We start from the raw sequence: 26660 nt of genomic DNA on the forward strand, positions 1-26660 counted from the left end.
TAAGTAAAGTTTAAAAGTTTGTGATTTGGTATACAGTATTAGATCAGACAGTGAGGCGAGTGCAGCAGTCCAGTGACTCCAGTGGCTGATTATATGTTTGCTGTGCTGCTCAAAAGCTGAGAATTAAACATTTCCAATTGAAAGTTTAAGGTAGTTCATCATTAAGGATTAATTTGTGTAAATGAATCAGTGCATTTATTGAGGTAAGCTGGTGTTGGCTTCGTATTCAGCAATGTCTTGTTTAAAATTTGTTCTCTGTTTAAGGCACCATAATGTAACTGCATGTAACTACAATTTGTGGTAGAATGGAAAATTCAAGTAAGCTGTAGTTTCTGGTGTGTGTGTGTGTGTGTGTTTTTAGGTTAGTATTAGTTTATTATTTAAGAGTTTTGACAGTTTTGGTAGCCTTTATTTTTTTATTTTTGTAAAATCTTATGAATTGAGATTTTCTGACCTCTGGAAATAGGCAGGCTTTATGGACCTTTATGGATAATTTTCTGGAGACGGCATCTAAATAGTCTACCTATTGTTTCATGTTTTTCGTGGTCATTCTGGTCTGTTTTGCTGTGGGGTTTTGTCCGCCTGCTGGTTAGTAGCTGTAGCAACAGTGACGAGATGAGCTGTTTCAAAGGATAGTCAGAGATACTGCTTGTCTACCAAAATTGCAGTCTGGTGTTCTTAATGATGTAATCGAACACTGTTTCCTCTCCCTTTGTTTTCTTTTAACTTTAGCTCATGCTCTCTAACTCTCTTCCTAACTCTCTCTCACTCTGTCTCTCTCGCTCTCTTTTGCTCGCTCTCTCTCTGTCTCTGTCTCGCTCTCTCTGTCTGTGTTTTACAAACGTGTGGGTGATGCTTATTCCCCCTTCTGTCAGCCGCCTCTGTCTGTGTGTCTGTCTGTGTGTTGCATAAGACTTGTGAGGTCATTCGTCTGAGATGAGACGAGGAACACAAACTGCTTTGACACAAAAAAAGACTGAACAACAACAGCTAGGATGTATGTGGAATGATGGCAATAAATTGATTAAACCTGATTGATTATCAGTTAAAATCTATGTTCTTAATGAATTAGCGGTGATGGAAATTTCTGACATGATGCATATTTTGAAGGAGACATGCCACACAAAACATAAAACAAAGCTGCATTTCTGATCCAAGATTTATTAAAATGTGAAGTGTTTGTCTTTTTCCTTTTTATAGAAACATATGATTCTACAAGCTGTCAGTATTTGTTGCTTGAAGAGTCACAACAAAGCTTCCACCCCACTTGTATAGCCACTCCCTCTCACCCAGCTTTCATGCTTTCACCACTTTTCTTATATATGTCTGATGGACAGGAGAGCATAAAATAACCATTGATTCAGCTGACTCTTTTGCACTGATGTTAACAGGCTGTCTGTGGGCTAACTGGACCAGCTGGGCGTATAGCTAAGCTATCACGTTCCAAGCTAATATCCAAAGTATAGAATATGTTCGTGTGTGGTACAAGCACCAAATGTTTAAGCTAGAGAGCTGCTATGAAATGTGAAAATACGTCACTGTTTGATGTTGAAAATCTAGGAAATGAGCTTTTTTCACAGACGAATAAATGATAAAGGTATCATTCGTTTCATACTCCTAAAAGCTGTGATGTGGTGGATTGGAAGAAGAGTAAGATATGTCTTCTTAATCCATGGATCACCAACTTATCGTGGTGGAGAGATTTGTGTGCTTGAAGGACCCTAGGAGCTATGTTGTCTGGAGCAAAAGCTCCTGGTAGGGTCTCCCATGGCAAACTGGTCCTAGGTGACAGGCCAGACAAAGTGTGATCCATAACCACCCCTATGAGGACAACAAAACCGGACTTGTGTACCCTGCCCGGATCAGGGTTACCGGGGCTCCACCCTGGAGCCATGCCTGGGGGAGGGGCTCGTCAGCGAGCGTCTGGTGGCCGGGCATTCACTCATGGTGCCCGGCCGGGCCCAGCCCAAAGGAGCTACATGAGTCCCCCCTCCCATCGACCCACCACCGATGGGAGGGGCAGTAGTAGGGGTGCGGTGCATTGTGGATCGGGCAGTGTCCAAAGGCGTGGGCCTTGGCGTTCTGATCCTCGGTTGCTGAAACTGGCTTTTGGAACTTGGAACGTTACCTCACTGGCGGGGAAGGAGCCTGAGTTGGTGCGCGAGGTTGAGAGATACCGGCTAGATATAGTCGGGCTCACCTCAACACACAGCTTGGGCTCTGGGTCCAATCTCCTTGAGAGGGGCTGGACTTTTTTCTTTTCTGGAGTTGCCCATGGTGAGAGGCGGCGGGCAGGTGTGGGCTTTCTCATAGCCCCTCGACTCAGCGCCTGTATGTTGGGGTTTTCCCCGGTGGACGAGAGGGTAGCTTCCCTACGCCTTCGGGTTGGGGAACGGGTCCTGACTGTTGTCTGTGCTTATGCACCGAACAGCAGTTCAGAATACCCAGCCTTCATAGAGTCCTTGGGAGGGGTGCTTGAAAGTGCTCCTCCTGGAGACTCGATTGTCCTACTGGGGGACTTCAACGCTCATGTGGGCAACGACAGTAAGACCTGGAGGGGTGTGATTGGGAGGAATGGCCTCTCTGATCTGAACCTGAGTGGTGTTCAGTTTTTGGACTGCTGTGCAAACCACAGTTTGTCCATAACGAACACCATGTTTGAACACAAGGATGTCCATAAGTGCACATGGCACCAGGACACCCTAGGCCGCAGTTCAATGATTGACTTTGTAGTCGTGTCAGCGGACTTGCGGCCATGTGTTTTGGACACTCGGGTAAAGAGAGGAGCTGAGCTGTCAACTGATCACCACCTGGTGGTGAGTTGAATCAGGTGGTGGGGGAAGATGCCAGTCAGACCAGGCAAACCCAAACGTATAGTGAGGGTTTGCTGGGAACGTCTGGCAGAAGAACCTGTCAGATTGATCTTCAACTCACACCTCCGTCAGAACTTTGACCAGATATCGGGGGAGGTGGGGGACATTGACTCAGAATGGGCCATGTTCCGCTCCTCCATTGTTGAAGCGGCTGACTGTAGCTGTGGTCGCAAGGTAGTTGGTGCCTGTCGGGGCGGTAATCCTCGAACCCGGTCAAGCTGAAGAAGGAGTCCTACCGGACATGGTTGGCCTGTAGGACACCAGAGGCAGCTGTCAGGTATCGACAGGCCAAGCGATCTGCAGCTTCAGTCGTTGCCAAGGCAAAAACCCGGGTGTGGGAAGAGTTCGGTGAGGCCTTGGAAAGTGACTTTAAGTCGGCTCCGAAAAGATTCTGGCAAACCGTCAGGCGACTCAGAAGGGGAAAGCAGTGTGCCACTAGCACTGTATATAGTGGAGATGGTGTGCTGCTGACTTCGACTGAAGACGTCATTGGGCGGTGGAAGGAATACTTTGAGGACCTTCTCAATCCCACCAACACGTTCTCCAGTGAGGAGGCAGAGTCTGGGGACATGGGAATAGGCTTGTCCATTACTGAGGCCGAAGTCGCTAAGGTAGTTAAAAAGCTCCTTGGTGGCAGGGCTGCAGGGGTGGATGAGATCCGTCCCGAGTTCCTCAAGGCTCTGGATGTTGTGGGGCTGTCTTGGCTGACACGCCTTTTCAACATTGCGTGGACATCGGGGGTGGTGCCACTGGATTGGCAGACTGGGGTGGTGGTGCCTCTTTTTAAAAAAGGGGACCGGAGGGTGTGTTCTAACTACAGGGGAATCACACTCCTCAGCCTCCCTGGTAAGGTCTATGCAGGGGTACTGGAGAAGATAGTCCGGCTTATAATCAAACCTCGGATTCAGGAGGAGCAGTGCGGGTTCCGTCCTGGTCGTGGAACACTGGACCAACTCTTTACCCTCTCCAGGATTCTGGAGGGTTCATGGGAGTTTGCCCAACCAGTCCACATGTGCTTTGTGGATTTGGAGAAGGCATTCGACTGTGTTCCCCGGGGTACTCTGTGGGAGGTGCTTCGGGAGTACGGGGTACATGGCTCTTTGCTACGAGCCATTCAGGCCCTGTACAAACAAAGCAGGAGTTTGGTTCGCATGGCCGGCAGTAAGTCAGACTTTTTCCCAGTGAGAGTTGGACTCCGTCAGGGCTGCCCTTTGTCACCGATTCTATTCATAATTTTTATGGTTAGAATTTCTAGGCGCAGTCAGGGGATGGAGGGTGTCCGGTTTGGTGACCTCAGGGTCACATCGCTGCTGTTTGCAGATATATATATATATATATATATATATATATATATATATATATATATATATATATATATATATATATATATATATATATATATGTGTGTGTATATGTATGTATATATATATATATATATATATATATATATGTATATGTATATAAATACACACACACATTCACTGGCCACTTTATTACACCTTGCTAGTAAAAGGTTGGACCCCCTTTTGTCTTCAGAACTGCCTTAATTTTTCGTGGCATACTTTCAACAAGGTGTTGAAAACGTTCCTCAGAGATGTTGGTTGGTTATTTGAGTTACTGTTGCCTTTCTATCATCTGGAACCAGTCTGCCCATTCTCCTCTGACCTCTCACATCAACAAGGCATTTTCGTCCACACAACTGCCGTTCACTGGATATTTTCTCTTTTTCTGACCAGCAGTTTCTGAAATACCCAGACCAGCCTGTCTAGCACCAACAACCATCACCAACAACCATGCCACGTTCAAAGTCACTTAAATCACCTTCACTTAGTGGCGTGTGTGTGTGTGTGTGTGTGTGTGTGTGTGTGTGTGTGTGTGTGTGTGTGTGTGTGTGTGTGTGCGCGCGCGTGTGTGTGTGTGTGTGTACACACACAAACACACAAAATTATAGGCATCACAGAGTTTCGTATTGTAAGAGAGAGAATTAAGAAGACATCCATCCATCCATCCATCCATCATCTTCCGCTTCTCCGGGGTTCGGGTCGCGGGGGCAGCATCCTGAGCAATGAAGCCCAGACCTCCCTTTCCCCAGCCACTTCCACTAGCTCCCTGGGAGGGATTCCGAGGCGCTCCCAGGCCATCTGGGCGATATAGTCACGCCAGCGTGTCCTGGGTCTTCCCCGGGGTCTCCTCCCCGGTGGACTTGCCTGTGACACCTCCCAAGGGAGGTGTCCAGGAGGCATCCTAACAAGATGCCCGAACCACCTCAACTGGCTCCTCTCGACGTGAAGAAGCAGCGGCTCTACTCCGAGTCCCTCCCGGACTTCTCACCCTATCTCTAAGGGAGAGTCCAGCCACCCTGCGGAGGAAACTCATTTCGGCCGCTTGTATTCGCGATCTCGTTATTTCGGTCATTACCCAAAGCTCATGACCATAGGTGAGGGTGGGAACGTAGATCGACCAGTAAATCGAGAGCCTTGCCTTATGGCTCAGCTCTTTCTTTACCACAACAGACCGGTAAAGAGCCCGCATCACTGCTGACCCAGCACCAATCCGCCTGTCAATCTCCCGCTCCCTTGTACCATCACTCGTGAACAAGACCCCGAGATACTTAAACTCCTCCACTTGAGGCAAGAGCTCATCCCCGACCCAGAGAGGGCTCTCCACCCTTTCCCGCGTGAGAACCATGGCCTCGGATTTGGAGGTACTGATCCTCATCCCGGCCGCTTCACACTCGGCTGCAAACCGATCCAGTGAAAGCTGAAGTTCACGGCCTGATGTCCCCAATAGGACCACATCATATATATATATATATATATATATATATATATATATATATATATATATATATATACACACTGCTCAAAAAAATAAAGGGAACACTTAAACAACACAATATAACTCCAAGTAAATCAAACTTCTGTGAAATCAAACTGTCCACTTAGGAAGCAACACTGATTGACAATCAATTTCACAGCTGTTGTGCAAATGACAACAGGTGGAAATTATTGGCAATTAGCCAGACACACTCAATAAAGTTCTGGTTCTGCAGGTGGGGACCACAGACCACTTCTCAGTACCTTTCTGCTTTCTGGTTGATGTTTTGGTCACTTTTGAATGTTGGTGGTGCTTTCACACTCGTGGTAGCATGAGACGGACTCTACAACCCACACAAGTGGCTCAGGTAGTGCAGCTCATCCAGGATGGCACATCAGTGCGAGCTGTGGCAAGAAGGTTTGCTGTGTCTGTCAGCGTAGTGTCCAGAGGCTGGAGGCGCTACCAGGAGACAGGCCAGTACACCAGGAGACGTGGAGGAGGCCGTAGGAGGGCAACAACCCAGCAGCAGGACCGCTACCTCCGCCTTTGTGCAAGGAGGAACAGGAGGAGCACTGCCAGAGCCCTGCAAAATGACCTCCAGCAGGCCACAAATGTGCATGTGTCTGCACAAACGGTTAGACACCGACTCCATGAGGGGGTTGTGCTCACAGCCCAACACCGTGCAGGACGCTTGGCATTTGCCAGAGAACACCAGGATTGGCAAAATCACCACTGGCGCCCTGTGCTCTTCACAGATGAAAGCAGGTTCACACTGAGCACATGTGACAGACGTGACAGAGTCTGGAGACGCCGTGGAGACCGATCTGCTGCCTGCAAAATCCTTTAGCATGACCGGTTTGGCAGTGGGTCAGTAATGGTGTGGGGTGGCATTTCTTTGGAGGGCCACACAGCCCTCCATGTGCTCGCCAGAGGTAGCCTGACTGCCATTAGGTACCGAGATGAGATCCTCAGACCCCTTGTGAGACCATATGCTGGTGCGGTTGGCCCTGGGTTCCTCCTAATGCAGGACAATGCTCATGTGGCTGGAGTGTGTCAGCAGTTCCTGCAAGATGAAAGCATTGAAGCTATGGACTGGCCGCCCGTTCCCCAGACCTGAATCCGATTGAGCACATCTGGGACATCATGTCTCGCTCCATCCACCAACGTTACATTGCACCACAGACTGTCCAGGAGTTGGTGGATACTTTAGCCCAGGTCTGGGAGGAGATCCCTCAGGAGACCATCCGCGCCCTCATCAGGAGCATGCCCAGGCGTTGTAGGGAGGTCATACAGGCACGTGGAGGCCACACACAATACTGAGCCTCATTTTGACTTGTTTTAAGGACATTACATCAAAGTTGGATCAGCCTATCGTGTGTTTTTCCACTTTAATTTTGTGTGTGACTCCAAATCCAGGCCTCCATTGGTTAATAAAATTGACTTCCATTGATGATTTTTGTGTGATTTTGTTGTCAGCACATTCAACTTTGTACAGAACAAAGTATTCAATGAGAATATTTCATTCATTCAGATCTAGGATGTGTTATTTGAGTGTTCCCTTTTTTTGAGCACTGTATATATATAATATAGCACATATATATTATGTGCGTAGCTGTCTGAACAAAACCTTGTATCTCCATTTTTCTTGTTTTTCAGTTTTTGACATAATTTGAAAATGCCTGTTGGTCTTTACATTGTGTGAAAATTTAATGTTGAATGGACAAAAAGTACTGGCCCAAAATTACCTGGGAAAAAATGTGGTTCCATTGACTTACATTTAAAAGGAAAGTAGGTTCCTTTTCTTTTAAAGTTATCATTTAGATATGACGTTTTGTTCGGACAGCATCAATAAATATAATGTTTATATATCCATTATATATATTTTAGAGGGGTCCTTTTAAGGATTTTTTAGTTATCTGTAACACATTTCCTTTAGGCCTTTTTGATAAACATGCATAGTATTTTATTCTTAGTTTTAAGTCAGTTTTGGTTTGTTTCAGTCCATTTTAAAAACTAATTTCTCAGTTAACCTTGAAGTAATCAGTGGATTGAGTCATTGCTAACATAATTTGACATTGGCTGCTCTAGACGTGCAGTGTCTGGGTATCAGTATGATAGATATTGGCTTATGCATCTTTGTACTGCACATATGTGTGTGTATATTCATTCATGTGTGTGTGTGTGTATGTGTGTGTAAGAGTGGACTGGAGATATCCCAGGCTCTTTGGAAGACGGAGTGGAAAATCCTGCACAGTTCTACTGCAGCAGATTTGAAATCCACCAGAGAGCTACCACAGAGAGAGAGACAGAGAGAGAGAGAGAGAGAGAGTCTGTGTGCGCTGGTGTCTCTCTCATTTTCTTACACGGTCGTAACACTTTTAGATTATTCTTTTTACCTCACTGTCTGTTCCTTCACCTCTGACTGCTTTGCTCAAGTCCTGTGAATTGTCTTTCTGTAAGAGAACACCACCACACTCATTTTCAAGCAGTGTAGGGTTTGAATAAGATGTAAGAAGAGAAGAAAAAGTGGAATCCTCCTTAGAGTAGGAAGCGTCATTTTATGGGTGTTGAAGTTCTGTAACCTTGCCTTAATTTCCTAGCAATAATTTCCATATCTGAAATGTTATGTGGTCCATATGTCCTATGAGCTCTCCTGAGTGCCAAACTGTAGAGTTTCTATCAAACCATACGGGTATTTTTTAATCACTCAGTTTATCCTATTAAAGGACATATAACATGGTAAAATAAAATTTGCTTGCTTTTCTGTAATAAGAGTTTAATATAACTCCTGAGTTGTACGAGAACCTGTTTCTTGTGGTGTCACCTACCTATTCAGTGTGCGATAGGTTCGCCATTACTCATTCACGCTGAAGGTATAAAAATGTTAAATTCCATGTTAAATGGAAATCCAGGTCAAATCATATGTCTTGTTGATTTTCTAAGTGAAAATAAATATACATCCTCTACAGACGTCTTTGCTTTTTAATGCAGTTATTGTTTATTTGTTGAATTCAACATTTTGGAAAAAACATTTTATTTGTGTTTTAATGTGTTACACTCAGCAAGTAGAAATTTTCCAGTAAAATAATTTTCACTTAGAAAAGCAGCCAAATATGCAGGACCTCTCTGATTCTGCCAGGGTGTGAACGTGTCTAATTTGTTACAGCCCAGCCTTCTTCAACAGAACATAAGATCATTAAAAGTTGCTTAAGCAGAGTGAAATGCAGTGCTGAGTTTAAGAAGTTTGAGAAAAGACTGAATGGAAGGCTGAGAGGAGCCAGAGACAAGGAAAGAAAGAAGAGCAAAGAGAGAGGCCGAGGAAAGATGGAATGTGTTGAGTTGGCTTTTTGTGTATTAACTGGACTTCCCTGTCTGAAGTAGAATTGGAGCAGAATGTATTGAGATGGCCTCACTGAGGTGACCTGGACTCAGCTGCAGCCCAGATGAACATCACCAACAACTGTTTTGTTCATGTTGTCCGCGATGGACGGCGGTGTGAGGAAGTGAGAGTGTGTGAAATTATAGAGAAGGACATGGTTGATGGCAGTGGTTTTTGAGAGCTGTGGAGAAACTGAGCCAAAGCTAACCTCAGTTATAGCATGTATGTTTGTTTTAATCTGGGCTAGTAAAAGGGCTATAATCATTTTAGCTATTCTAATTTTAATATATGGGACTTTCAACAGCCCATCAAATCAAATATTCTAATGATTTTTTAACTTTTTCATTTTGGTCCTGTAACTTGTGTCCTGTTATATTTGTCAGTCATGTACTTCATACATAACTGTTATTATATGACATGTATTTAACATTAAGTGCTACACTCCACGGCTCATATAAGAAATGCTTTTAAAAATTTTAATTGCATTAATACAGAATCAATTGATATGCCCACTCATAGGAGTGTATTTTGCATGCTGTTCAGCTGATCAGATATTAGAAACTGAGGTATCAGTTTTATAATTGATGTTTTAATATTTTATGCCTTTGATTTTAGGATTGCTGCTTAAATTTACCAGAAATTGCATCCCTAGTGTGTGTGCATGGGTTCTTTTTTATAAGCTTGAGGGTGGGATTGGGGCTTTTAAAGCACTAAAGCTGAAACTTTTGGCTTGTCTTTTGTGTCTGCTTGTAAGGGTAGATAAACTGACTCGCCTGGCGAGAGTGGTTATGTACATCAGCTCTACAGTGAAGGAGATGCTGAAAGGCTCTGATCTCTCCCACCAGACAACTATGGCACACACATACGACCAGCAAGCCCACAGATACAGACTCTGGAGCATCATCAGCGTGCACACACCCACGTACATTGAGAGTGAGAAGTCGTACAGTACATAGTCAATATAGCCAATTTGTTTAAACTTTTCTACAGTACAAGATGGCCATTACTTTCTGCACTCATTGAAGAGCCATGAATGCTGCGTTTAGAGCAGCATTCATTCTTGAAAAATCGGTAAAAGCAAGTGCTCCAGTTTGTCCTTATTTGAAACTGTAGATGAAACATCCTTTAATGTCTTTCAGTTATTTTTCATTTGCTGTCTTTTGTGGGAACCATGAAACATGAATATGTTGAAGTTAGGGCCGTTAAACAATTATTAAATAATTAAATTCAGTTAATTGTATTTTGTGTAGTCTAATTTGACCATCTATGATTTTTTTTCAGTCTGAAAAGCCATTCATTTTGTTATTACCATATAGGTGGACAAAATAAGTTTCTTCAGAATGTATTTATTACTTTGAAATGTGGCCTTCTCGATCTCATACGGCTATGGTAACGTCTTATCCACAGATCTGCAATGAATGCTGCCCAGCATAGTCTGCAGTAGTCAGATGGAGGCATCTTCCAGTTTTAACGCTACTGATACTGTCAGCACTGTGTTTTGCTTACTTGACAGTCCTTAAGTGATAAATTCACCATGGCAGAACCTGGAAATAACATTGGATTTATTTAGAGAGCCATCATTAGAACCTACCTTTGTAAAGCAGTAATAGTGCTCCAGTTCCAGAGTCACAGTAAAAGCACAAATGAAGCTGGGACTGTGGCTGGTTTGAGGGGTGAAACTAGGAAAATAGTGGTGTTGATTTCATTAATGTATTAGCATGTTGCTAATGCATTAACCTCTAAGTAAAACACTAAGTGAAAGTGTTTTAACTGAAGGTGACTCTTAGTGTACCACATATAGATTTTTCATCCTTTTCAACTGACACATTGACATTTCAAGTGGAAAGTGGAGACGTACTGTTTAAGGTTTTGTGGTCAAGGTTTTTATACAGGTGTTTACAAATTGCAAGTTTTTTGCACATGCTACTTTGTGATCTATTTTTTATTTTTTTTCTAATCAATTCAGTCTGCGTAATAAATAATTAGAGCCCTGGACACTTTTAACACATTAAATATCAAGAATTTAATGAAATCTTGAGCTTGGATTTAAAAAATCCTAAAAATCATAGAAAGGCCTTCTGATGAGGTCAGGCTACCGTCTGTTCCTTTGACCAGTATTGGCTGGACCACAAGCTTTAAATACACAGCTGTGTCTGTGTGTGTCTTGGGTGTCCGTGGGTGTGGGTGTTAAAGTGTTGTGTTCAGGCGTGTTGGAAGCAGACAGCAGGCCAGTAGCCCAGAGTAGGCAGTGGAGAAACCTGTGCAATGGAAACTCAGTGACCAAGTGGCAACGCAGAAGAACAAGGCCAATTCCACTGGCGCTCGCGACTGTCATTCCTCTCTTTCCAAACCTTCTCTCCTCCACCACTATTGGCCCTATTTGACCTGTACAGTTGAGTGGGAGATTTCCAAGCCGGGCAGGAAATGTTAGCTAATATTTTGAATAACCGCCAGGCAAGAGAAGACCTTTACATGTCATCTTTTTTCCTTCTGGTATGTGTGTGTGCGCACATGTGTTTTTGTACATATTCAGGAAGAAATGTCAGAAAAAAACATGAGTTGCAGGGGATGGGGACTGTTTTTCCATGTTTCAAAACCAATGCTTCCTATGAATCCTGTATTCAATAAGGCATTATAAGGTATACATAATACCTTATAATTCCAGGCATAAGCTTGTATAATTGCTCTTAAGTAATTTTAATAACATGCATAAAACTTTATAAAGAAAGAATATATGATTTTGTAAAGTCAGGTTTGATAATGCACTATAATATCTGTTCATAAGAACATTGTAGACACTAATGACTGTAATGTCACAATACTTTGTGGCGCATATTACAGGCTTTAGATGAAGTGAGGTTTTTTTTTTTTGTTGTTTTTTTTTTTTAATAAACATGTACTGAATGTTAAGGACATTTTGTTTCAGTACATACAGAATGCCAAGCGTTACAAGGTATTAAGTATGCCACATAATGCAATATATTTATTTGTAAGGCGTTATGAATATAGGATTCATAGGAAGTGTTTTATGCTAGCTGTCAGTCTATATTAGTAGAATATTCAGGATACATTACAGATTCTAGGCTGATTTTCAGTGGCACACCTAACTGAAACTATGACCATGTCAACTCGCTGTGTAACATTATTGCTGTATAGCGTTTAAAAGTTTGGAATCCTTTGTCACATTTATAATTGCTTTTTTTACTCAGTAATAACTTGGTGACAACTATACAGTATAGATTGAAATACTCTATTTACAATAATTCTTTGGTAAGTCATTTGCCTTTAGACTTGGTCGCCAGTGTCTTAAAGCCTCAGCTTACTTCTTGCAGAGATGACATTCACCTGCCTTCAGCAAAGAATATGATGTAATTGTGGAGAAAGCTAACAACCACAGATGTCATATGGAGGCTTTACCTGTAGCTGGGCTACCTCCGCGGACAAAGACACTACGCTACAAAGCCCCTGATTGGTCACTTAAAAAGAGGCATGCCATGAAACAAAGATGGACGACTTTGTGGACTTTGCAACAAGTATGCTAAGTGCTTTGGCAGACACATCAATACACAAAACATAAATAAATGAATACCTCTTAAGTGTAACATGTTAAGTGAGTAAGCACCACAACTCACAGGTTATCTTAAATTTAGGTTAAATTTAGGTAACTTTTTAGTGACCAGCTTCTTGTTTGGATTGTCCTGTTCCTTGTAAATGGTGGCAGTATTCTGGACGTGAACATCACCATCGAAAGATCTATGATAGAATCGACTATATTCCACTAGTCATGGAACTTTATGGAACTTCATGGAAAGTCATAGTTACATCTGCGGTAATTGAGTATCCGTGACAAGCTACGTGAAACTGCAGAAAGTATGGGAGCTTCTAAGCTCATAAAGGCGCTTTCGGCTTTGCGCTACTCTCGAGAATTTCACAGGAAGTATGCAGAGGCCTTTACAGCTTTCTCAGTCTTTATCAAGTAGTCCTCAGTTCTGTTTACCTTTTTTGGACACATTTAAAATTTTGAGCTTTGTACTAATTAGTCGAGGCCTCTGAAGTTGTAGAGTACTAGCAGCTCAATAGAATCATTTTGAACATGTCTTCAATAAAATTGGTTTTATAATCATCAAAACATTGATTTCAGTCTTTTTAATCCCAAACTTTTGGACTGTAGTGTATACAGTACATACAGGAAATAGGTGTTAGTTCATGTCCTAACATTGTATAAAAACAGATCTCTGTATGCACTGTATGTGTCCTTGTCAGTGTGTGTGCGCATGTGTGTGTTTCCTCTCTGTGAGATGTTGGTGATTGAGGATGCTCTGAAAGATGGCCTCACAAGGGAGCGAGTGAATGGGCAATCGTAACTTTTCTGGAATATACTTTGGTGAAAATGAAACCGAAGCACTTTATATGGAAGGAATGTTCTGTTATTTTGTTATCCATCTCCCCTCTGAACCTCTCTCTCTCTCTCTCTCTCTCTCTCTCTCTCTCTCTCTCTCTCTCTCTCTCTCTCTCTCTCTCTCTCTCTCTCTCTCTCTCTCTCGCTCTCTCTCTCGCGCTCTCTCTCTCTTGCTTTCGCTCGCTCTCTCTTCCCCCCCCACCCCCCTTGATTTCCCTGACTGGACGGGTGAAATGTGTTTTTCATTGTCTCTATGTGGCACAGTTTACTACTCTTTCACATGTCTGCATACTTTTAACATGAAATCTCTCTTTCTCTTCCTCTCTCAGATCATATTGCAAAATGTGCAGTAACGTAATAGGAAGGGCAGCTGTGACTCCACATGCTACTTAAATAATCGGACAAGATGTTCACTTCGTCTTGGGGTTCATTTGTGTTGCAGAGAGCTGAGTCAGAGAGCATTGTACTTAAAAATAATTTTTATTTTGTTTGAAATGGAATGGCATTGGGCATGAACTGGTAACTGTTTTCACCTCCTGTCTGCAAATCACCTCCAAGTTCAAAGGTGTGTACAGGCTGCCTGTGTTTTTTGTGATTGTATACATGTATGTAATTTCATGTGCGCAACATGTTTGTCAGTACTTAAGTACAGCCTGATTTGTTGTCATCTCTGATTTCCTGCTTTTCTTTTTTTCATGTCCATACAAATTAGAGGGTTCCAGAATTGTCACAAACATGCATTGTCATGACATTGTCATGTCACGAACACGTGGATGGCAAAAGCACAATGTACGTCATAAACAGGGATAAACAACCAAATGCATAACTATCATAAATAACCACTGATAAATAACAGATGTGGATAAAGGCTGTTCTGTAATGAGTTCTTAAATTAACTCTAAAAACAAGGCACACATATAAACATGAAGTATATTTACAGACCAACAATACATATCAAAGCAGCCTGAGCCCTCAGCACAGCCTTTTTCCAGTCCTTATTGTGCATAAAGAAGAAAAAATGAGAAATTACTAACAAAACGATTGTTTAGCAAAGGAATGAACAACACATAAAAACAGCAAGACGTGGAAAAAAGCCTTAAGATACAGTACTTTGCAAGTCAGAAACCACATGTCATATTTCATTTCCAGTCAAAACATCCATTAAATGTTTTCAAGAGATATTTATGAGGAGATATAATATATCCATGAACTTGCATAAGGAAGAGAAAAGTCAAAAGAAAATAAATGAATTGAAGAAATTTCCCAAAATGACAGTGCAAACAGCTAAGCAACATTTGGTAGACCACCAAAACTGTCACCACCAGATAGACTGTACTTAAAGCTTTAATTTTTCGAGATGAAATCAAGCTCCACTCTTGCTACAGATCTGAAAACCTCCAGAGATGTTTCTGTCCTGTGGACTGTCCACTGCAGAGTCCAGACTGTATCATTAAATGTTTTCAGGGTTACTTGGATCATGGGAAACAGAAAATGCAACCAAAGCCTGAACTTTGGAGATGTAGAAAAATACCCCTGCAGATTTCTTGGAAAACAATAGAAGCTGTAATACAGGCACACGTAAAGGGTGGACACACGTAAATACTGAAAAATATGTATTTAGTTGTTAAGGCTTTTATGTTTTCTGTAAAATTTTCTGTTCTATTTTTTCTTGATGCTGAAAAAATGATCAACTAATTTATAGACTGGAAATTAAATAAATAAGTGGTCTCTGACTTTTGTACAGTACTGTAAAAATTGATGAAAAAGCTGATTAGACCTGAAGTGTAAGAAGGTGATAAACTGAAAAACTGAGAAAAGCAAGACTGAAAAGCACAAGAGAGCAGAGAGCGGGAGCTGACCATGGCCTGTTCCCGCTCTGAACCTGGCTAAAGAGAGATTTTCATCTTCTCTTCTATGAATCTGACAGTGACCAGTGGAAATCTAATACAATCTCTGTCAACCCGCTGCCTTCTGCATGTCCACAAACAGGCTTCCCTGCTTAGGACTGCTGAGGGCTTGACCACTGACCCAAAACGATGTGTACACACACAGCCTGTTCTTCTAGATGTCCAGTCCTTGTTAATGTGAAAGCACGGTTCTAAAATAACATTGTGCTGAATATATAGAAGTGTTTCCCAAGTCTCGTCTGGCACAAGTTCTGTCCTCCATGTTTTGATGGTTTCCCTGCTCTAACACAACTGATCCAACTAATAAGCTCATTAATAAGTGCTTCCAGACCTGAAACAAGTGTTAGGGCGGGAAAATCAGCAAAGCATCCGGAGCAGAGCTACTCAGGGACGAGGCTTGGGAACTACTGATATACAGGTATATGAAAGTCGAGGGAGTTTGAGACTTGATGTTCTGTAAGAGTCAAGGAACAAGTATCAATCAATTGGTCGGATCATCATGCGGACAGACTTAAGCGAGTAAAAGCCTCCCCCATAATCAGCCCAGAAGATCCCATCCTGGAACTTGCTGCGGTACACACCACCTGAGTACCACACGCCGTTTAGATTGGTCTGCCCACATGCGTTGTACCACCAGCCGCCTTTATGGAAGTGAGCGCAGTTACCTGCAGCAAGAGAGATGCCAGTAAGTAAAGGAGGGAAAAGTATAAAATGCAAAGAGGAAAGGAAAAAGCTTATTATAGAAATATAAAGAAACATTATATGTTTTTTTGCCCTTAATCTCAATTCAAGTCATTTTATATTAGAGTCCCAGTCCAGGATTTGTGTAGAAATATGGCAGCACTGTGCACATTTCCTGTACATTACATTTTGTAAAACCAACCCAATTTAGACAAGGCATGCCAGACTGTCATTTACCTTAACCTCTTATTCTGCAGGGTATATTTTGGTTTTTCTGTCTGAATTTACAGGACAAAATTATAAGGCAAATTATTCAATAACTGCATGAAATAAATGCTAATTTTTATTTTATTTATTTGTAAAAGTTCCCCTCAGATTAACAGAAAGGGTTCTATGATCACACATATTGCTTTTAGGCTTACAATTTACTGTTGAAAGCCAAAAGTCTAAGACACTCTTTTATTGTTTTATACAAATAATTTTTACAGAGCAGATCACTGAAGAGACGCCGTCTGTTTATAGCCCAGATTTGTGGAGAAATGGCTCAACTTTCAGTAGAAAATAAACTGTGAGTTCAACTTCTTTTATTGTAAGGGTTTAAAGTTACTTTACCCATCTATGTGACTGGAAAGAAGAGCTCTTATATGACACCCACCTTCTGAATGTAGCTTATGAAATATGAAAGTTATGAAGAGTATGACGAAGTGCATTTTGGAACCACTAATGGTTCCAAGGAGTTTAGGGGGCTACAATGCTGCAGTAAAATAATTTCTTTTCTTTTCTTTTTTTTAAAGTATGTGCATGGTGACTGTTCTGAACTGATATATTTTTTAAATAACCAATTTATGGTGTCTTGGTTGCTTTTGTATTTAAAGTTTATTTAACATTTGGAAAGTAGCCTGCTCCTTTCCTTTTAAGTAATGGCCATACCCAAGTTTCACGGCTAGTTGAGTCCTGTTTTGACGGAAAGCAGCTAGCTTAAGCACTGTTTTATCTTTAAACATTGGCTTTGACATTAGCTAGTAGTAGCTGTTGTGCTGTAATCTCTCATTTCAGTTTCCACACTCCAGTTGTTTAAAGCACTTCTAAGAACATGCCTCTGTATCACAAACTGTGGATAATGTGAATCACCTCCACAACAGTGGCATAAATAGCCTGAAGGCTAATACGGCCTTAACTTAAGATGAGCATGACTGTACCTGTGAAGGCATCCTTGTCGCGGTCCAATGTGGTGAAGGGTTTGCCATTGTGACTGGTTAGCGAGTCCCCTGCATTGCCCTGGTAGGTGCCCAGTCTCAGGCGGTAGCCCTCACTCTCAGACTCCAGCCGGAAGCTGCTGTACTCGGCGTAGACTTTCTTCCCCATCCAGTCCTCCACTTCTACCAGTAGCCTGTAGTCTGCCTGTTTCGCCAGGGCGTAAATGTTGTCCAGCCCCAGCCAGTATTCCCCATCTATGTTGCCAAATCCTTTCTGTTTGAAAGAAAGACAGATGCAGAGGGGGAAATTAGCGCATATCATTTTTCTGCATTGCTAATTTGCTGGTGAAAAGGCTTTTTATCATTAATTGATACTGCAGCCTTTATTTATTAGTAATCACATTATGACTAGTTTTAGTCATCCTTGAATATTTACCTGACATAAATTTTGATTGGTAAGCCTGTTACTGAGGAAAAGATTGAGGTGGAAAGTAAAGGTTCTCCATCCTGACTAGCCTTATGAAATTAGATTAGATTAAATAACCCTTATTAGTCCCACAATGGGGAAATTTCACCTCTGCATTCTAACCCATCTGTGCAGTGAAACACCACATACACACTAGTGAAGACACACACCAGGGGGCGGTGAGCACATGTGATCGGAGCAGTGGGCAGCTTTATCCGCAATACCCCAGGAAGCAGTTGGGGGTTAGGCGCCTTGCTTTAGGGGCACCTCAGCCATGTACTGTCAGCTCATGGGATCGAACTGACGACCTACCGGTCGCAAGGCTGGTTCAACCTCCGGCCCACTTTGCCCCATGTTGCTTTTAGTACTGTCGAGTTATGGTTAAATTCTAGCTAATGCCAATTGTTTAGCCTCAAGACACTTAGGTTGGCTTACCAGTGGAGAAAAGGCCAGGAAAAGCATGAGAAGACAACAGTAGTTAAGAAACCGGATTACATGGATAATGGAATATGTTTCTCCCTGTTTTGTTTTGTGATGGCATTTTTTGCAGTAATCACCCGTGTAATTTGTAGACGTGTTCTGTTAGTTGAGAGTTTATGGATATATGCGGTTACATATGAGTGCGCACAGACAGCGTATATGAGTGGCTTACAGCTTAGAGTGTCCTCAGTGCTTGTGTGGCGAGTAGGCACGTTCTGCTTCGGCTATCTAAATGAATTCACGTTCAAAGGACAGTCTCAGGAAGAGAAGTGTGGACAGGCTTTTTCAGGCATAATTGGATTTTTCCACAGATTGCAGCAGTGCACAGAAAAAGCTGGCCCTTTTCCTCTCTGAGCTGTCCAGTTGGACCAAATTGTGTTTTCTAGCCATGCCAGGTCTGAACGGTTGGAAATTGTATTTTGTGCTTCTCTGCTTAAGGTGAATTTGCTTGGGGACTCCAATGGTCTGGCACAGCAGGGTTGAAGTAAGTAATGTTTTGGTAGGGATTATAATCATGTTCCTGCATGGCTGTCAACACACATCTTGATGACTGCCTGCTTTTGAGTGTTCTTGTCATCTTGCTGCTGTCCAGACTGAGCTGTGTTCGAATGGATGTTGATATTTAGTGACGTTTACTCCTTTTTATATCTCTACAATAGAATAATAAGTGGTCCCACCTTACCCCGCATTGCACATTCCTTTTCCTGACGCACACATCTATGCATTCTCTTTTGATCTGCCTCAGGACAGATCAGACAGATGTCAAACACATGGACATCATGTAAGGAAATTGGACATTGTGTCTGTGACCTTAAATACATACACTCACTTAGTCATTCTGACTACAGTGTTACTAGTAATTTAGGTTCTACATTCCAAGAACATTGTAGTTCCTGTCTATCAGTTGGATCAACAAATTTGTGCATGTGCATACAGTACTGATTGTGTAACTGCAGACTATAGGCCTGGAGCTCTGAGTGTTTGCTGAAATAGTTCCGTCAGGATGTTTATGCTGCCCCATGTGATAAACAGCCATTAAAAGCTGTAAACGGTTCTAGACCTACCTCGGGGAATCTTTAATCTTTGCAGGACAGTCTGTGTGCATAGATGTGTAGTGATGGACGATGTGGCAAAAAATCTCATCAAGCTATATTTTTCTGTATAATTTGATGGTAAGAATTGTGATGTGTATTTTGTCATATTCAGTTTTGGGTTTTGAATTAGCTGAATAGTATAGTGGTAAGAGGCTTATTCTTATTGCACATTTCCTGTCCCTTACTTTTAACACTCTTCATGCAACATCTTTAAATCTACCTTGATGGTCAACAAAAACAGGAATTGTAGAAAGCTAAAGAGAATGAAAAATGATTGCAAAAAATGTTTTTATATATCAGGACACTTCATCAAGCTCTTTTTATGCTTCATGGTTTAAGTACTGGAAATAGGTTTGCTATGTAACCCTTTTAACTGCTGCCTTGGTTTGTGTTGTTACAAGTGAATTGCTGGAGAGAGTGACTGCGGCTGTGGCTGCTAAGGCCAAATTTAGGAACAGAATGGCATAACTGTTTTATTAACAGTGCCTCAATGGAAAAATGTATCATGACCTTTTCTTTATATTTTCATCACCCAGGACTACTTCATCTCCAGGTTCCGTCTCAGTTAGTCACTCACTTATCGTATTCCTGTACTACACCTCAGCCATCTTGTTGTTAAAGTGCGTGCTCAATCAACAACGTGCAGCCTGTTTGGCTTTTGTCCAACTTTTACACTACTCCTACATGCTGAATGGTGAGCTGCAAGCATTGCATGCCTCACTGTAAATTAGCTTACAAAAAAGCTTACAGAATTTTAGGCTAAGCTTATTATTATCAAGGAAAACTTTATCATGAATGAGATATGAGATCAATTTATAGCCAAGCAGTAATTTATATGCATTGTAAGTTTTTGATGGTTTTTGTGGTGCAGAATACTGTATGTATATAGTGTGTATATATACACACACACACACACACACACACATATATATATATATATATATATATATATATATATATATATATATATATATATATATATATAGTCTACCTTGTAGTTCTCCCAGTTCCTGAAGAAGTTGACTGAGCCATCTTTTCTCCTCTGAAACACTGTCCAGCCTCCGTTGTCCAGTCCATGCTCACACCAGGCCTGAATCAGCCTATCGCTGCCCTCTGCCTTGAGAAGATACATCCCACTCGTGCTGTGTCCTGCCTGCCGCACTTGTAAACAGTCTCTGAACGGTCCTGTTAGAAACAGAGAGAGTTGTAAGGCTGCAGTGATTTGTCAACCTCATCAGTATTAACAGCACAAAAGATTAATAACTGAGGATTTTCATAAATGATGTGTTGATAATTTAAGAAAGGCACAGTGCTCTCTTAGCCAGATTACTGTTCAAGGACACTGACTTAGATGCTTAATTGCATTTGTGAAATGACTACCTCAATAACAGTTCTGACAGATATTGAAACCGTCTAGAGTTATGCAGGGTGATCCAAACCCATGGCACCATTTTTTTTTCTACTTGAAAGGATTATAACAAACCCAAATCCAAGACAGTGGCCATTCAGGCAGTGTTGGTGAAAGGCACCTTCATTGTTTGTAGTTAAAATGAACTGATCTGCTGCTTTACCACATACATTTGTCAGATAAATTGCTTATGAATAGATTAGGCCCATTAATGTTGTTTTGAATTTAACTTTTCATGCTGATAACATTCTAGATATTGAACGTACTTTCCCCATTGCAGAGGATTATGATTGGAACTTAATTTGCCTCTAAAAGTGTCGAGCTGTAACTGAAATGCCTTTTTGAAAAGGGTATTTTTAAAAAAAAAACACAGCATCAGTTTTTGACAACACTTTTGGTCAGAATACTTAATATTAACGAAAAGTAGTGATTGCTGAATAATGCTTGCCATTGCATTACATACAGTACATTACAATATATAAAATAACACACATTAGAATACATTTAGAAGACTTTTTGATAAGACACATTGGAAAAGCTCTGCTGCTGTCATATTTATTTCATTCACACTGTTCCTCACTGGTTATTTACTAGTTATGTTCTTCATGTAATTTTTCTATTCAGTGCAGCTGATCTTTAAATTGATTAAATGTATTAAACCCAACCCTTAGCCTAATTTTAACCCTAAGAATAACTTTAACCCACAGCCTAATTCTAAACCTGACTCCAACCGTAACTCAGATGATGATAACCTGAGATTCACCAAACTAGTAATAATTTAGGTCTTTTTAGACTCTCAGTATGAATTGTGACCTCACATTGTTTAACAAGCAATTAAACAAAACAAGACTATAAATTGTTAAAAAAGTATTAAAAATATATAATGTAAGAGATTATTTTATAAAGACTATGAAATCCAGTAGAATGAGAAGATCAGAGCTGTGGAGGGAGTGAGGGGCAATAGAGGAAGATGTGATCCTGTATTGTATTCATGTTCTGATGCTGCTCTAATAGCAGATTAATTTTATTTGAGAACTGCTCATACTTGCATCAGTTCAGTCTAAAAGTCATCCTCGATTCCTGACTTCATTCTCTTGACTAAAGAATCTCCACCATCCATGGCAAAGCAAAAAATAAGGCAGTGGTTGAAGGATAAGCGGACACACATTTGCCATTCTGCTGCCTGATCAGAAATGCCTTGTTCTGAATTTTGTGAAGTGATGCATTTATATTCATGTCCACGAGCGAGCCTGCTGAAACTCCTAACAGAGACGTTGAAGGTTAAGAGCTCTGAGAATGCTCCTCTGTTAGGCAGACTTTGAGAGATCTTCTGTTCTTGCTGAAGTAGCTCCCCAGAGAGGCATCTGAGAGGCCTGAGCAGACCTGCTCTCCGTCTCCTTTCTACAGCAGCTCTGTGTCTCTGTCCTGCTTGCTCGGCTGTCTCTTCAATAAGCCTTTCTCTCCTAATGGAGTTAGCATGCCCAAAGCTTTTCTTCTCGGTCTCTTTCCCTCCTTGGCTATCCTCTGTACTATTAGCCTCAAGCTAAAGCCATTATCAGCCATGTAGGGGTGAGCCAGAAAAGGAGGAAAAGATGGAAGGGAGGATATAGAGAAAAAGAGGGCGAGCACGTTTTGCCTGAGGTTATCTATGAGAGAGGTTGTTTCCTGTGTTGAAGGGAAGTTCTTCAGTGACTGTGGTCATGCTGAAGCAGCTGGGTTGCCCAATGTGGTTCGGCAATGATGCCCTTTGAGTTGACACAGTTGGGCTTTGTGCCAGACAACTTTTGCCCAGCAAGCATCAGCAAGGGGGCTGGTTTTGTCAGCTGGGGTCCAGTTGGAACCCCGAAATCTCAAAATGTATTAGGTTTACTAAAGATTTCTATAACCAGGTTTGGTAGTAGGACTGTACTGCAGTAGGACTGTAATAATCAGTCAACAAAAGCCAACATCATCGCTTATGGAAAGAAAAAATGAGTGGGTTTTTATTGGACATGCAATGTTTACTTAAAAATGCAGTCTATAATGCTGTGTGGTGTTTGGATTGTGCTACACTACAGGGAACATAGAGGGTAATATGTCTTTAGTTGCATCACAAAAGAAGAAATCGCTTGTTGCATAGACAGGACATGGAACACTGGCAATAGCAAAGCAAGTTAGGACAGTAAGGTTAATCTGTTAGTTAATGGTTGATAGATTAAAGGAGGATCCACTGATTTTCCATGAGAAATAAATTGTAGAGTAAATTACTATTCTAGAGAAACTCGGTGAGAATTGATCACAGTGGTGGTGATAAGAGCCAGACAAACGTGTTTAGTGCCTGTTTAGTGCCTACACCACAAAGTTATTACCTAGTAGTTAGAAAAATGTTGCCTAGTGCTTGAGGCAAAGTTTTATGGCAGTGTTGAAGTAAATTTTAGCCTTAACCATATTTTTTGAAAATCCATTCATAGCGGAAAAGTACGTGCAGGGTGTTTTAAGGCATATTAGTACTCAAAGAAAGCTTTTTTCAGATTCACTTCTATTTGATCATTGCCAACATTACATACAACAACTTAGAAGGCACGTTTAGGTTCACTGATCTTTTTGTATTGTAAATAAAGTGGCTCTGCTTGTTGTTAAGTTTGTTTACAATGCGTCATTTCACCTCAAATTAATTGAGGAGCTACTGACATCTCAGTGATTGAATTATGCAGAAATTAAAAAGAATCGGTGGAATTCTCCTTTTATATCTCGTGAAGATATTTTTTTACTTGTGGCCTCTTCCTGGTTATGAGAAGGCTTGTTTTCTGCCCATTTTGGCTAAATGATGGCATAGTATTTAGAGCCCTAGCTTGACCGACGTAAACTGCGGTCCTAAGCGCATATTTTAGGTGAATCAGATTTTGGTCATCTGTTATTAGTGGTCAGTAGTAGAGAAACTGAGCTGGATTAAAACCATAGTCCTCAGGCTGGATGCTCTGAATGATGGATGACTCTGGAGCTGAAAGTGAGGTGATTTGAAGCTGGATCACTGCATTTCTGTGATTCAGACACAGGGTTAATTGTGTAATAGGCTCTGCCGGTTGATGCTGGGAGCTGGGGATGATTTTGGAGAGCTTGAGCACACTGGGATTTGTAGTCTAATAGAACTTGACGATGTTGGAGGCTCTTGTTCCAAAACCATACACGCCCACACGAGCGCACACACACCATGTCTGCCAATACTCAGGGGTCGTCAGGAGTGTAAGTGCTTCTCCTGATAAGCTGGAAATTGGAGCAGAGGACATGTTGTCTGTGGTTTATGTGGGGGGTTTGAGACACGCAGTGAATCAGCCAGGAGCAGCTCTTTGCTTTTTGTTAGCCGTTATCCAAGTGACTGTAATTTTATCTGTCTGTTTTCACTCATGTTTTGTTACTACAAATAAAAAGCATACCACTTTTTTCAGATAATGGGAAATAATAAAGATAAATAGCACCACAGACTCAAATTATGCCTGTAAAAGAGAAACCAGAAGCTGTTCTGTAGATATGTCTCTTGTGAGTATCCATCAAGCTCTAATAAATGAAAATGCTAGAAAACGGTTCCTTTAATACAGGCACATGTCATAAAAAGCCCTGTTAAATTACATGGAAAATTCTAATTTATTCCAAGCTTCTGAGTCCTGCTCCTAGCTTTTTTTAATAAATCGCCAATCAACCAAACCTTCTTCTGAGACTCGTGATTCTGTTTTCTCTCATGTATCAGCCCCAGCCTTGTGCAGTTGTGTTGTGACTGGTCGTAAAAGCACTTCATTAGTGTAGCGGCACTAAGAGTAGCAGTTAGAAACCTCTTTAAACCAAAAAGTATGAGCTGTAGATAGAGAAGAATCTGAGATACGGTAGAGAAAGAAGAGTTTCTAAGGTGTCCTCCTCACATCCCCTTTGTTTTAAAAAAAGAACGCTCCATCCATGCCAATAGCAGAAATGAAACATGTGTTCAACATGTTGTCAGAGAAAATTAAGAGTACATAAAATATGGAGCATGAAGTTGAAAGTGGGCGTGATGGCATGTTACAAAAGCAATAATACAGTGGCTTAAATAAATCAACAAAACGACAAGTAACAGTCATCAGTCCATAATTCATGCGATAAGGAATTACTATTCACAAGCTTACGCCATGGTATTGATGCCATTTCCAAAATGGTACGTTTTACACAGAAAATGGAGGTGAATTGTTTCCCTGACGCTCATTTTTCAGTAACCTTCAACACCATTTTTGTGTGGACAGGAGGCTAAAATGGAAAGAAGCTATGTTTTCAATACATGTAGACAGGCCTGAATGCTGGGAATGGAGTGGGTGTGTTTAGAGTGGTGATGCTGCCTTTCTTCTTTCATTAGTAAAGGTGAATGGAAAGAGTGTGTCATATGTCTGAAGCTGGCGATCATATATCATGATTATCACAGGCTTAAGATGTGCTGTGAGCTGTTGTGGCAGCTGGTTTTGATTCATATCACTATGTTCCTGCTGTGCGCTTCAGAACATGCTCAAGTATTTAATGACACATGGCTCAACCCGAGAAGCCGTGCTCAGCCTCTCAGCCGTGTTTGTGTACATCTGTGTATGTGTGGAGTTTGGGACACCTTTCAAAGTTTTCTGAGTAGCATTTTTCACGGTTTTCAGTAAATCAGAAGAATATCTCAGACAGTTCTGTTAACATACCGCAGCTACTGTAAAACGGATAGTTTTGGTTCTAAAATCTGACTCACATTTGACAGCTGTGTAAAACAGCGATTACTCTGACATGTTTGGCGCAGTCCGTTCAGGAGGCAGCTGCCTAAATAGCGTATTTTGTTACTGTTATATAATAGAGTTAAGTCACGGCCATGTGTTGCAATGACTTACATCATGCTTACAAAGTAAGTAAGTAAAAATTTTACACTGGTCAAATCACTCACACACGACATGCTTATAGTTTGGCAACATTTAACTTCAGTAATGCTAAATAATAACAACAAAATCGTTTCCAAATTATTTAACACATATAATCCATTTGTAACCGAAATGTGAACACCTGAAACATTGAGCACTGGCGAGTGCTGACATCACAGCAAGGATGTAAAATGTGTGGGACATGGCATTATTCCCAGATGTTATTTCAGTTTGGCAAGATCTAAAGAAGCTCTAGAACCTAGAACTGCTTTTATTTATATGGTACAGGGCCAATTTTATGGAAATCTAATAATAAGGATAATGGAGGGTATGCGCCCTTGAAGTTATAGCAAGTTTATGGTAAAAACATGCTCATTTGTATTAAAAATATTCTGAAAAGCTACGTGTCCAGAAATTTATGATGAATAGTGTCCATATGTGCAGTGAACATTTTCCTTACAGAATGTACATGTGTGCCTTTATAAGCTTGACATGTTTGACGTGTCCTCAGGCAGATCAATAGAGGACGTCAAAATGGGGCAAGCTGTTATGTCTGACAACAATTGAGTGGGCCGCAATCAACCCACTCTATTGTTGTCAGGCCTAACAGTTTGAGGTGTGTGTGTGTGTGTGAGTGTGAGAGGCACCAGGATTCTATTTTCTTAGAAAGCAGGAAGGGTCTGCTTGCTGAAATTACTGTATGATTTACTCCTGCAGTAAAATTCTCTCCATATTTTCTCCTAACCCAGCGTCCTTCATGACCGCTGTCTGCTCTGTAGAAACATACTACATATGTGTCTCTTTATATGTGCACATGACCACAGGCTTTCTGCTATCATGTGTTCTGCTCCACATGTTCCTTATGTGTGCGTCCATGCATATTCTTGCCTGACACATTTTTTCTTAAGATCTCTTTCTATTATAGTTTAAATAGTTATTCTACCTTTTTGGAGCCTTTTCTTGCATACAAATGATTCCCAGCTTCTGTCGCCGTTTTCCAGCCCACTCTGTCGTTGTCAGACATAACAGCTTGCCCCATTTTTCTGGAGACTGTTTTTGCCTGAAAACATT

At 41.3% G+C, this 26660-nt stretch overlaps 2 protein-coding genes across 7 annotated transcripts in view; one reads left to right on the forward strand and one right to left on the reverse strand.

The window, feature by feature from the left end:
* The window catches only part of ralgps2 (Ral GEF with PH domain and SH3 binding motif 2), a 157651-nt gene that overhangs the window by 82682 nt on the left and 48309 nt on the right, over positions 1 to 26660 (forward strand). The window lies entirely within an intron of this gene.
* angptl1a (angiopoietin-like 1a) overlaps positions 15105 to 26660 on the reverse strand; it is a 34744-nt gene continuing 23188 nt past the window's right edge. Inside the window, exons 3-5 of the mRNA XM_017688582.2 lie at positions 20284 to 20477; positions 17256 to 17526; positions 15105 to 16040 (exon numbers count right to left, since the gene is read on the reverse strand). Coding sequence (XP_017544071.1) covers positions 15853 to 16040; positions 17256 to 17526; positions 20284 to 20477 — 653 coding nt within the window. The 3' untranslated portion in view covers positions 15105 to 15852. The remainder of the gene's footprint in view (positions 16041 to 17255; positions 17527 to 20283; positions 20478 to 26660) is intronic.

The sequence above is a fragment of the Pygocentrus nattereri genome, chromosome 4 (genome assembly GCF_015220715.1).
Source record: "Pygocentrus nattereri isolate fPygNat1 chromosome 4, fPygNat1.pri, whole genome shotgun sequence".
In the NCBI taxonomy this organism is placed as follows: domain Eukaryota; kingdom Metazoa; phylum Chordata; class Actinopteri; order Characiformes; family Serrasalmidae; genus Pygocentrus; species Pygocentrus nattereri.